The sequence below is a fragment of the Sinocyclocheilus anshuiensis genome, unplaced genomic scaffold (genome assembly GCF_001515605.1).
Source record: "Sinocyclocheilus anshuiensis isolate Anshui unplaced genomic scaffold, SAMN03320099.WGS_v1.1 scaffold991, whole genome shotgun sequence".
NCBI classification, from domain to species: domain Eukaryota; kingdom Metazoa; phylum Chordata; class Actinopteri; order Cypriniformes; family Cyprinidae; genus Sinocyclocheilus; species Sinocyclocheilus anshuiensis.
In genome coordinates this window covers 509,933-522,620 of record NW_015547702.1, presented here as the reverse complement: position 1 = coordinate 522,620, position 12,688 = coordinate 509,933, and the positions used below count along the sequence as shown (strand labels likewise).

General features: G+C 37.6%; 1 protein-coding gene across 3 annotated transcripts in view; it reads right to left on the bottom strand.

The window, feature by feature from the left end:
* LOC107703914 (metal regulatory transcription factor 1-like) overlaps positions 1-12,688 on the bottom strand; it is a 38,055-nt gene that overhangs the window by 16,261 nt on the left and 9,106 nt on the right. For all 3 annotated transcript variants that reach the window (XM_016506717.1, XM_016506718.1, XM_016506719.1), the window contains 6 exons: positions 6,879-7,117; positions 5,427-5,558; positions 5,172-5,245; positions 3,793-3,923; positions 3,618-3,692; positions 3,432-3,534 (listed from right to left, as the gene is read on the bottom strand). In XM_016506717.1, coding sequence (XP_016362203.1) covers positions 3,432-3,534; positions 3,618-3,692; positions 3,793-3,923; positions 5,172-5,245; positions 5,427-5,558; positions 6,879-7,117 — 754 coding nt within the window. The remainder of the gene's footprint in view (positions 1-3,431; positions 3,535-3,617; positions 3,693-3,792; positions 3,924-5,171; positions 5,246-5,426; positions 5,559-6,878; positions 7,118-12,688) is intronic.

Genomic DNA, 12,688 nt, shown 5'->3' with positions numbered 1-12,688 from the left:
TTCAGATATTAAAAGCAGGGAATGTGTCGTATCAGTTATAGCCATTGCTTCTGCATTCTAAGTCTTGCATTCGATGACGACACACAAAAACCAGGATGAAGCGAGGGAGCTGACTTTGAGAAAAAGCAAGCAATTTGGATGCTAAAAGAAAAGAGGAAATCAATTAGAGCTATAGCAAAAACAAACGGCATGGAGAAATCAAGAGTTTGGAAACCATCGACGACATCAGCAACCAACAATGACCTGATCGGCTGAGAAAAACAACAGCAGTTGATGACAGACAAATCATAAAAGCTGTGAAAATGAACCCTAAAATACATGTCTGTAAAATCACCAACAACCTCCAGAAAGCTGGGGTGATGCTCTGAAAATACTGTCCGCAGGAGACTTTGACACAGAATTACAGAGGCTAAACAGCAAGATGCAAACCTCTGACTAGCACCAAAAATAGAAAGGCAAGATTTGAGTTTGCAAAAAAGCACAAAGGTGAGCCAGTAGAGTTTTGGAACTGAGTTTTATGGACAGGTGAGACAAAGATGAACCTTCATCAAAGTGATGGGAAAGCAAAAGTGTAGTGAAAAAAAGGGAATTGCAAATAATCCTAAGCATACAGCCTCATCTGTAAAGCATGGTGGAGGTAGTGTCATGGCATGGGCATGCATGGCTGTCTCTGGAACAGGCCCTCTCAATTTTAATGATGACTTAATGTATGATGACAGTAGCCGTATGAATTTGGAAGGGTACAGAAACATCCTGGCTACCAATATTCAAGAAAATGCTACCAGACTCATCAGAAAACGCTACATATTGGATCAGGACAATGACCCAAAACACCCTGTCAGTTCAGTTAAGGAGTTTATCAGGTCAAAGAAATGGAAAGACTTAGATTGCCCAAGTCAATCTCCAGATTTAAATCCGATTGAACATGAATTTCACCAGCTGAAGAGAAGACTAAAGGCAGAAACTCCCCAAAACAAGCAACAGCTGGAATTGGCTGCATTAAAGATTGGGAAATGCATTTCAAAGGATGAGACCAAGAGTCTGGTGATGTCTATGGGTCACAGACTCACTGCTCTGATTGCACGCAAGAGATCTGCAACTAAATAATATCTTTTACATCTGCCGTAAGTTCAATTGTCCTAATACTTATTCTCACATCAGATAGTGGGCTGAACTCTAAAAGTGCTGTCCTTTTTATTTGGTAAAACATGTATCTGTTGAAACTAGGGTTGGGCCGATAGACAATGCCATCGTCCATCGCCGATGTCTGATAGACATCACGATGTTGAGCCGGCATCGTGACCCCATACCCGCCGCATCCCAATACCGTGTTCGGAAAGAAAATGACGTGTAGGCGGAACCCCTAAAAGGAATAAATATGAGCTGGGAGGAAAATATATATTTCAATATTTTTCCTCGCAGTTATATCATTGTGTAATTATACTACATATATATTTTGGGCATCAGTGAGCTGCTATTATACCTGGCATTGAAAATGGCATCGTGCTTTTGAATGCACGATCGCTTTTTAGTTTAACTTTCACTTTCGAGATTTGCGATCACATGTACTCTGTTTATACTATGGAGCTGCAGTACTTACCTCACATTTTTCAAGATTATATGTTTGTCAGTGGTACTGAGGATCTGCAAATCATTCGCCATCGTTCTCAGTCATCTCTCCTTAAGTGAAATATTATGTACTGTAATGTGCCAGGCAACCATTACACCGTGTCTACACCGGACACGACAGTTGTCGTGTCGCGCCGCATCAGCTAAAGTCTGTCCAATGGACGCGACAAAGCGACCGTTGAAAATCATTTGAAATTTGTGTCAGCACGTCATAAATAGAACGCGGCAGCAGTTTACTGTCGGGGATTTGTCGTGCCGCGCCGCATCCAGTGTAGACCCCGCCGATGTCAGCGTCCATCGCAATGTTTCACTGTAGACATCGCCCAACCCTAGTTGAAACAACTAATAATAAAATGTGACATTCTGTAGTTTTGTCTTATATTCATCTTTTAATCATACTTGCAAATGTCTTGACTACACAGCGAACAAAGCAATTTTGTCATTGCTGTCCTAATACTTATGGAGGGCACTGTATATATATTTATTCTAGGGCTGGGCAAGTTAACGCGTTATTATCGCATTAACGCAGTGTTTTTTAAAAATTTTATTATTATTATTATTTTGAAAGCCCGTTGCTCACTGGCTCTGAATACACATAGCCTACAGACAAACCATGGGTCACAGGAGGGGTGGGATGTTGATCAGTACTGGCTTGGGATGAGCGTCATCATGCATTTCAACCAATGAGAGCATTTGGGGAGGGCCTAAGACTGCAGCTGCGCTCACATGAACGCTCCCGATAAAATTATTTAGGCTAAGCATCAACATTCACAAACCACTGTTCACTGTTATATTTAACAGAAAAGAAAGCAACGAGCTCGTAATCACGACTTCACAAGTGGGTAATAGGAAGTTTCCGATAGCATGTGAAGACAGAAGAGAAGCGCTCTCGCTCAGTACAGTGGAGTGCATCGTTTTGTTAACTTTGAGTCGTTTGGGACGCGGTAGCACATGGCTCTCTCACAATATATTGCTTTACAGATCTATCACGTTTGCCGCTCAGAAATGTTCACACAATCATGCTGCACGTATCAGAAGTTCAGCGCTCCGGCGCGGTTAGTGCTCACACTACATGCGTACCGCGCCCGAGCCCAACTGAACCGCACTCTGGCCCACCATTTCCAACCGAGCCAGGGATGGCTAAACGAACCATGCCCGAGCGCGGCACGGAGTGATCATTTGGGGGTCAAACGCGCTCAGGCACGGTTAAGATTGCCTAGTGTGAGTATACCCTTATTCTCCCGCATCCCGCACACACACATGAGTCTCTACCCGCCCGCACTCACCCATCAAGTGTTGTCCCACGCCGCACTCTGTTGTGTTGGGTCCCGCGATAGTGCAGGTCTCTACTCGGAAGGTGCCTGTTATAATGCTATGATCGAGGCTCTGGACTCTATAACAAACTATAAAATATTTTCTATAAAAAACGTTAATGCCCTGGCAGTGACAAATAGCTTTGGTTTTATATATAATTTGATTACATTAATGTTATAAGTTAAGATTTACAAGAAATATTTTAACTGCTACTATGTAAAAGGAATACTGCGGTAAAAAAGCACCTTATTTGTTTAAAGTGTTTGCAAACAAAATGTTATTGCACTTTTGTTCATATAGCAGTACTTTTAAATGAAAAATTGCGCAATACACTTTACTTTTGAATTCATTATTGAATTTTGTGCATAACAATGCGATTAATCGCGATTAAAAACTTTAATAGTTTCCCAGCACAAATTTATTCAAACCGTACTGCATAAGAGGAGTGACCCAGTATATTTGAACACAGCGAGCTCTAAAGTTCTTGCCTGTGGGTTTAGGGTCGTCCGGGCTGACACTGTTCTCAGGACTCTGGAACATCAGCTCAAAGATTCGTATGGGGGTGACGCTGTTCAGATCCAAACCCTGAGACTGAGACATGAACATGTGCTGAGATGAACTTGTATCTGATAGACGACTGAAAACAGCTCTGTGTAAACGAGGATGCGACTCACATTGTGGTTCTCCTGCAGCTCAGAGTCTGTGGAAATGAGGCTCAAATCACTGAGGCACAGCGAGTGATTCGCATCCTGCAGTTGAACAAGTACAACAGTACCAATTAAGTCCACTGTCCTGAAGCGGCCATGTAACAAAGCAGCCAGACAGGGCTGTGATTATGTGAGTGCGCACCTCTGACAGCGGATGACTGCTCATGATGAACGCTGGACCTTTATCATGACCCCGAATGTGACTCTTCAGGCTGTACTGAGAGCTGAAGGTCTTCACACAGCCATCGCTCGTACAGAAAAACGGCTTCTCTCCTGGAACAGAAAAAAAGACCATAAGAAAAGAACCGGACAGGTTCTCTCATCTAAATAAGGTCTATCTATCTATGTTTATCTATATAATCTATATATCTATCTATCTATGAATTAAAAAAGAAATAATCCTGGGTTAGTATTTATGATGAATAAGAATTAATTTTATATTTTTTGTTTTCATTTTAGCAAAAGCTTTGCTAAAGCGTTTTAAGTGATCTTCTCTATGCTGTTTGTTCCACTATCGGTACCAATAACAATAATTTTACGAGTTAGATGCCTCTTATGCTTAGTAAGACTGTATTCATTTAATCAAAAAAACAGTAAAATTTTAAATATTATTACAATTTTTATATAACTTGTTTTCTATTTTAATAGTTAAAAATGTAATTTTTGAAAGTGTTTCTACATAATTGTTTTTGGTTGAGTATCATATTTGTACATCATGCTTTTATGACTCATATAATATGATTGAGAGAGAATATGGAACTTAAATCAGAGGAGAAAAAAAAAAAAAAAAACCTGAGCAAAAATATGCTATTTGGTGCAGTTGCTGATATTATATGGTCAAAAAGTGAGATAAAATTCTGATAGCTTGATCAATCTTTATAACAGTATTGCAGATACTTACATAAAATAATATAAATATCAGTTTATTAATATCACAGTAATATCACTCTATATCTCCCAATAACATGTATTAGTAAGATGATATTTAAATGCTTAGTTTTATAATCAAAGCTCTGTTCGTTTTTATTGTGGGGGAAAACACATAATGCAATGCAATACAATAATGACAGAGATAATAACCATACCTCAAAAACCTGATAGATCACATTTGACTCACATTTAAAAAAAAAAATTCAAGTAAACCTAAGTTGCTTCAGTCCAGTAAGTTGAAATATTACTAACAATAAAAACAATTATGTTTACTTGATAAAAATCAGTAAGGACTTCACAGCAAAAAGACGCATGAACAACAAGCTGAAGGGGGACATCTCTACAATTAGACTAAAAGACCTTTTATTTGCTCAAACTTATAAAATATTAGTCAGACAACAGAAGGCATTTAGTAGATTGTGCAACAGGGTTTTAGGCAAAGTTTTGATCATGTTGATAAATTAGAGGCCTTAGAAATGTGCATATCAAATATGACACTGTAGGCTTTATAGGGTAAATAAGTTTTAAGACTTCGTCAGTGTATTGCTTTCATTTTGAGATCATTCATGGGGCAGACTGCCAGTGGCTTACCAGTGTGTGTCCGTACATGTGTTTTCAGGTGATGACTAGCAGCGAAAGCCTTACCACAGCCATCATGATCACACCTGCAGACACAAACACAATAGTACCTCAATTACTAATATTACTTCAGTTACTAATATGCAAAAGTACCACATTTATGATTTAGTAGTTGTGTATTGGCTGCACATTCAAGATGAACTCATTATTGTCAATGTGAACGCTCGGGTCACACCTCTGATTGGGTGCTGAAACAGATTTCCTCACCGGAATGGTTTTTCGCCTGTGTGTGTGCGGATGTGCTTCCTCAGGTCACTGAGTGTGGTGAAGTACTTGGTGCATCCCTCTGATTCACAGTTAAACGTCTTGCCAGTGTGCAGCCTCTGGTGAGCTTTCAGTCTGATGAGAGCAACACAATCATGCAGTTTAGTCAGGTTTAGTCATTGAGCAAATGCCTTCATACAAAATACAAATGAATGAATTATGTATGGGTAAATGAATAATGACAAATTGTTCATTTTTTAAGTGAACACTTCGAAGTAACTAGATGCAGAGCACCAAGTTTCCACCGATGAAGAAGGGCTGGGTTGAAAATAATGCTTAATTTTAATCGAGCTTCACTTATATCGATTCTTAGATCCGAAGATCGATTTTTTTGTGTTTGCTGTTTTCTGTTGATGTTCTGTCTGACAAAACTCTACTAAACATTATTTGTAGCAAGCCAGCCAACTAATAATCGTGAAATTTAAAAAAATAATTTTTTTTACTACTGATGTACTACTAAATGTACAATGTCCGAAGAACGCGTAAAGTTGTCACTGTAAACAATGTCATATTACATTTATCTCAGAAAAGCCATTCAATGTCAACAAAACCGTTAGTCAGCAAGAACAAAATAAGAGGAGAGCATTTTGCTAAATATATGTGCACTATATTACATATTCATTATACAGTATTTTTAATTAAACTGTTTATGCTGTTGTCATTAATTTATTGTTGTCATTAATCATTCTATACATAAACACAGGAACTGAATTTAAAGGGGTCATATGATGCGATTTCAAGTTTTCCTTTTTTGAACATTAAAGCATGTCAACATATTCTGTTACACCAAATACACAAAATAATGATCTTTAAAAAAGTTTAAAAAAGATAAATTTTAAGATTCAATATTATAGTAATATCACAGGGTGGACAAAATCACAGGGTTCTCTGTATAGTTTACAGCATTTATTGAGAAAGATTTTTCCTTAAGAAAAATTTACATATACTGGACCTGACATATCCAGATGAATCAATACAGAGTCAAATCGAATTAAGAGCCTGCAAATAAAATTGTGCAATCTGTGTCAATACCCAGCTGTACTGTGATGTCTTCTGATTGGCTGTGTTGCATTTCATGTTTATTATACAGTTATAAAGAGTGTGATTTCGGACTAGTGCGATTTCACTCTGAACGGGGAAACCCAGTGTGATACAGAAATTAAATCCAAGAAACCAATAGAACGACCTGCACAGGACATTAGCAAACAGAGGCTCACAGGAAGCGAGTGGCAGCAGAACTGTGGCTTCTGGCTAGCAGTCACACGAGCATGAGCTTCTGTGAGACCCCAATACAATGCAATCGCTGTCTAACCGCAAAGGCCACAGTAGGGCAGGAGCAGCTACATAAGCATGCAAATGTAAAACGAATAAACAGCGCTTGGTCCTCATATTCACCTGTAGAGAGTGTTGAAGGCTTTCTCACAGCCGTGAACATCACACTCAAAGGGCTTCTCTTTTGTGTGGACGCGGACGTGGATCTTCAGGCTGTAGGACGTGAGGAAGGCTTTGCCACAGCCCTGCTGGTTGCACACGAACGTGTATTCACCGCGGTGCGTTTTCTGATGCGTGCGCAGGTTTCCCGCCGTGCTGTAGGTGCGCGTACAGCCCTCGAACATGCATTGGTATCGCTTCACCTGAGAGATGGACAGAAAGAGCCAACGGTCACAAAGAGAGATTGGGAATAACGGTCTCCAATGGAGAACAAAAGGCATCACTCAGATGAACAAAATGTTTCCTTTGTGTCAAACTACCACAAACACCACTTTCCCACAGAAGCCAGGCTCTACAATAAACAAAATATATTTTTTCTAAAATATCCATGTAGTGGAAAGACAAATGTATCAATTAATACTTTGAAACTTTTTTGAAAATCTACTTACCCTTAGGCCATCCAAGATGTTTGTTTGTTTCTTTCTTCATGGGAACAGATTTGAAGAAATTCAGCATTCCATCACTTGCTTACCAATGGAGTGAATGAGTGCCGTCAAAATGAGTGTCCAAACAGCTGATAAAAACATTACAAGTAATCCACACCACTCCAGTTCATCAATTAATGTCTTGTGCATAGAAAAGCTGTGTGTTTGTAAGAAACAAATCCATCATTACGACGTAAAGTCAAACTTTTGCTTCTGGCCAAACTAGTCCATAATCCATAATAACGCTTCCTCCAGTTTTCTCTCACATCAAAACCGACCAAAATATTTGTTTAGAGCGGTTTTGGCTTTTAAACGGTGCTTGATCTGTGCATATTTCTCTCCTGATTCAGACAAGGTGAGTTTTTCCACTGAAGAAAGCAAAATTATGGACAGAGGACTCCTATTTTAGCTGGAACTATTAATGATGTTTTTTTTTAACAAACATGCAGCTTTTTGCTTCACAAGACATTAACTGATGGACTGGAGTGGTTTGGATTATGGTTTAGACTCTCATTCTGACGGCACCCATTCACTGCAGAGGATCCATTGGTGAGCAAGTGATGTAATGCTACATTTCTCTAAATCTGTCCGATAAAGAAAAACTTTTGGATAGCCCGAGTTGATTTTCATTTTTGGTTGTACCATTTCTTTAGGTGGCATGTGGGTCAGATACGTAACCAAGTGGTTAACTCACATGGTGCTACCCGTGGTGCTCATGTGTGCAACATGACACCAAATCCGGCTCATGACATTTCCCAATCCACCCACTTCTTCTCTCTTCATTTCCTGTCATAATACTGCCCAATGACTGCCATACTACTGATACGACTTCTGCAACATGCATTCTGTGCATATTAGACCTGTGCAAATTTTCTGCATGCACAGAATATAACCTGCTACGTTTAACTAAAAATGCAGTACACAAAAGAGCACATTGCATGCAACACTGACAGTATCTCAGTTTGATTGACCTTTCATTTCTAGTGTGATGTGAGCTTTCTAACACAGTCACATTGCTTGCCTATTAAAATGGTAGAATGTTTTGATTTCATGCTGCTCTTTCTGTCAAAAATGATGGTAAAACATTTTTTACTAAAATATTAAGCAGCACAACTGATTTCAACATGGAAAATATTTCTTGAGCAGTAAATCGGTACATTAGAATGATTTAAGTAAGTTTTACGAGCTCATTTTTATTCAATCTCCTATCCTGAAAAGTCTGTCTTACAGGATTGACTAAGGCCCCGTCCACGCGGAGATGCGTTTAGCTGTATACGCATACATTTTGTATCGTATAGGCGTTTCGCCCACACGGATCCGGCATTTTGGGAGAGTGAAACCGATATTTTTTTAAACCGGGTCCCAGAGTGGATAAAACTGAAAACGCCGCCCTTGCGTTTTCGTGTGGACAGCGAATCCGTATATTTTCTGAAACGATGACGTAGCTTAAAATGAGCTCCTAAAACTTACTGCCAGATCCTGGAAGATAAATTCTTCACACAGTGGTACAAGAGGATGTGGTGCTGGTCCTTCAAGAGTCACGCTCAACTTACCTGTCCATAAAGCCTATAAAAAATTAGTCTTAATGTATTTCACAATACTTCAAAGGGCATAAAGGGCCAACTCTGGCAAGCTGGACCTGGTTTCATCATCTCTGGTCTAGAATTATTGATGTATTAACAGTTTTTTATGTGTAGTCTAAAAAATGTATAATATGCAATTGCCCTAAATAAAATAAGTTATATTAATCAACATAATTACCAACCAATATTACAATATCAGGAGTTATTATTTTATTCTATGTGCAGAATTCTGCTCAAATGTTCCATAAGCTGCATATATCATAACAATGGATCAATAAAGCGTGTCCTGCTGTGTTTGGGAAACACTGAGCTCTATTCTGAGTGGTTTCCGTGTGGCCTTGAATGACCTGCGCCTCTGTGTGTGTGTGTGTGTTTCAGCAGCAAACAACCTCTCTTTCACATCACGCCACTGATCAGTATTCAGCAGAAAAACCTCTCGGCGCAGACATCTCTGTTCCTGTGAGCAAAGAACATCAGGCCGTGAGATAACGCTGATCTCTCTATGCTCTTAAAAGGCAAACACACAAAACAAACTACATAAAACACAACAATAACTCAAAAAACACACCTTACTTCATTTGTTCTGGAAATGTCATGCCCACTTTAAGGCTACAGTCTAGCCCAAATGCCATTTTTATATGATCTACTGCAATGTATTTGTCCTACTATTGAACTTTAATGATGCATCACATCATTTGCTGATGACCATGTCATCTCAGTGCTCTTTTAATGCTACACTTCATATTTAAAATCTCAATCTTTCATTCAATTATGTACATAATCAACCAGGGGCGTTTCCTCTGAGTAGGCAAGGGAGGCAGTGCCTCCTCAAGCAACTGGATGAGAAAATAATTAATATTAAAAAAATAAAACAACACAAATATTAGTAAATATGACATTAAAAATATAAAAGTCACTCGCTTTTATAAAGTAACACCGTCCAACAGCAACACCCGCAGATAAAGTTACAGCGGAGGCTTGCCTCCCTTCAGTCCATTGACTTTCAACAGAGACCCCATAGCATGCCATGACTTTACTGGGGGGTAATTGAGATGAATGGGGAAAAGCAACGTGAGAGGAGGCTACGCCTTCATCGTGCTATAATCAGAGGCGGACAGTAACTAAGTACATTTACTTGAGTATTGTACTTAAGTACACTTTTTGAGTATCTGTACTTTACTTGAGTATTATTTTTTCTGGAAACTTATGACTTTAACTTCACTACATTTGAAAGACAAATATTAGGGCTGCACGATAAATCGCATGCGATATTTAAATCAGTAAAGCCGGTTCTGTAATCAGCGGTGTTTTAAAGCAGGTTTAATTTTTTTTTTCTTCCTTATCAGTCTGTATTTACAGCAGTTTCACTCTGTTCAAATGTGGATGAATGGTTACACATAGATGTGTCCAGAGCTGTGTGAGATCACTACCATCCTGCTTTTGTGGGGTTGGGTAGGGGTGTTAAATAATAATTATTTTTGTTTGTTGTGTTTTTCCACCATAGGTTTTTAACATTCTAAAAGCTCTTTATTCCAAAGATACTACAAGCGAGTCAGTGTATTCAGTAGGTGTAATGTATTGTAAGTTGCTTCAGAGGTATTGCAAGTATTACATACAACAATAATAAAACAGTGCATTGACATAAAAAAGGAAATTTACTTTTGGTACTTGAGTACTTTTAAAAGCAAGTACTTCTGTACTTTTACTTAAGTAAAAATCTGTCTTTACAACTTTTACTTGTAATGGAGTGATATTTGACCAGCAGTATCTGTACTTTCACTCAAGTAATGGAGTTGTGTACTTTGTCCGCCTCTGGCTATAATTGGATATGATCGGCTATGATTGGATGTGATTGGTTGGCGCGATAAATCCTGCCTCTTGTTTTTGTGCGAGCTCTCAGCCTGAATGAAGAAAATGATGTTATTGACTAATTATAATGCTGAAAAAAAAAAAAATAAATCCACAAAACCATGAAGCAGCACAACTGTTTTCAGCATTGATAATCATCAGAAATGTTTCTTGAGCAGCAAATCAGCAGATTAGAATGATTTCTGAAGATCATGTGACACTGAAGACTGGAGCAATGATGCTGAAAATTCAGCTTTGATCACAGCAATCAACATTTTTCATTATATTCACATAAGAAAATGTATTTTACATTTTAATAATATTTTTGTTTTTACAGTTTTTAAGAAAATAAATAGGCCTAAAAAATACAGCCTTGGTCAGCATAAGAGACTTCTTACAGAAACATCAAAACATCTTACTGGCCCAAAACTTTTAAACAGTAGCAAACATGAATATATTAAAATTAATTTTAAAATGTAAAAAATCCAATTATTTCAGTGTCTTGTGCGTGTGAACCAGTTAAGGCGGGGTTGCCTATTCAGAGCAATGTCACAGATGGGTCATGTTTAAAAGGTTGTGAGAAAAAAACACCTGAAAACATCGGATTTGAGCATAATATGAGCGTAATTGGGTGCTGTGGCTTACGCTGTGAATGTAGCTGAGCTCTCATACATTATCAACATCATCAATCATTCTCTGAATACATTAGCAAGAATAAAGAGCTCATGTAACACAATGTGACATACAAAAAAGACAACTACAAACTAGTGTTGTCACGGTACCAAAATTTCAGTATTCGGTACCGATACCAGTGAAAATCCACGGTTCTCGGTACCAATTTCGGTACCAAAGCAAAACACAAAAACATGCTAATTGAACAACATTTTTATTAATAACGTTAAACAAAAATTAAATGTACAAACCCAATGCCATTTTTTATACTTATTTAAAAGTGTTTCAAGTTTTCCCACAAGTAATAAAAGTAAGAAAAAAGTAAACAAGTTTCACCCAAAAGTTTAGTCATAGTTCTGCTGCCGCTGAAAAACATCTGTAAACTGTTGTCTGTTTTAGGGTTTGCTGGTGTTTTCAGGATCTTCCTCAGTCTGCAGCTGTAAAAGAACAATATAATATACTTCAGTAAAGCAATGGGCTGAGTCTGACCAAATGCAACATATGATCATTGACACCAGCTAAAATATAACTTTTCAGTAAATAACAAACCTCAGATTTTATAATAAATTTAGATAAGATTACATATATTAAGTGTATATCAAATAGATGGAAACTGTAGTATTAAAAACACTTTACAATAAGATTTTATTTGTTAGATAACATGACCTAACAATAAACAATAGTTATATGGCAATTATTCTTCTTAGGGTTAATTTCAAAGTTCAATCTGTTAAAATTATTTAATGCACAATGAACAAACATGAATGATCAAGTGTTTGTATTAAATAACATTCACAAACATTAATGAATGTTTTAAAAAATATATTGTTCACTCACTGTAAGATGTTACTAGATCTAACTCACGTTAGAAAACATTAAGTCATTGTACAGTAAAGTCTATACAGGAGATAAAATTTGACTGTACTTTTATTTAATCCAAACTGTGTTCATATTTAATTTTAAAGGGCTTTTAAAACCTGCTAGAGATATTCAGCCAAGAATTACAACTAACTAACAAAAACAAAAAAAAAACAACTTTTTCTGACGGACTGATATGACAAACACATTCTCTAACACGCATATTTTGGATACACAGTTCATTTAAAAGCCTCTGGTGTGACGTACTGTTTTTTACAGTAATAAAAGTTATAGGAGCATTAAATAAAGAAATCATTTTGAACAAAAT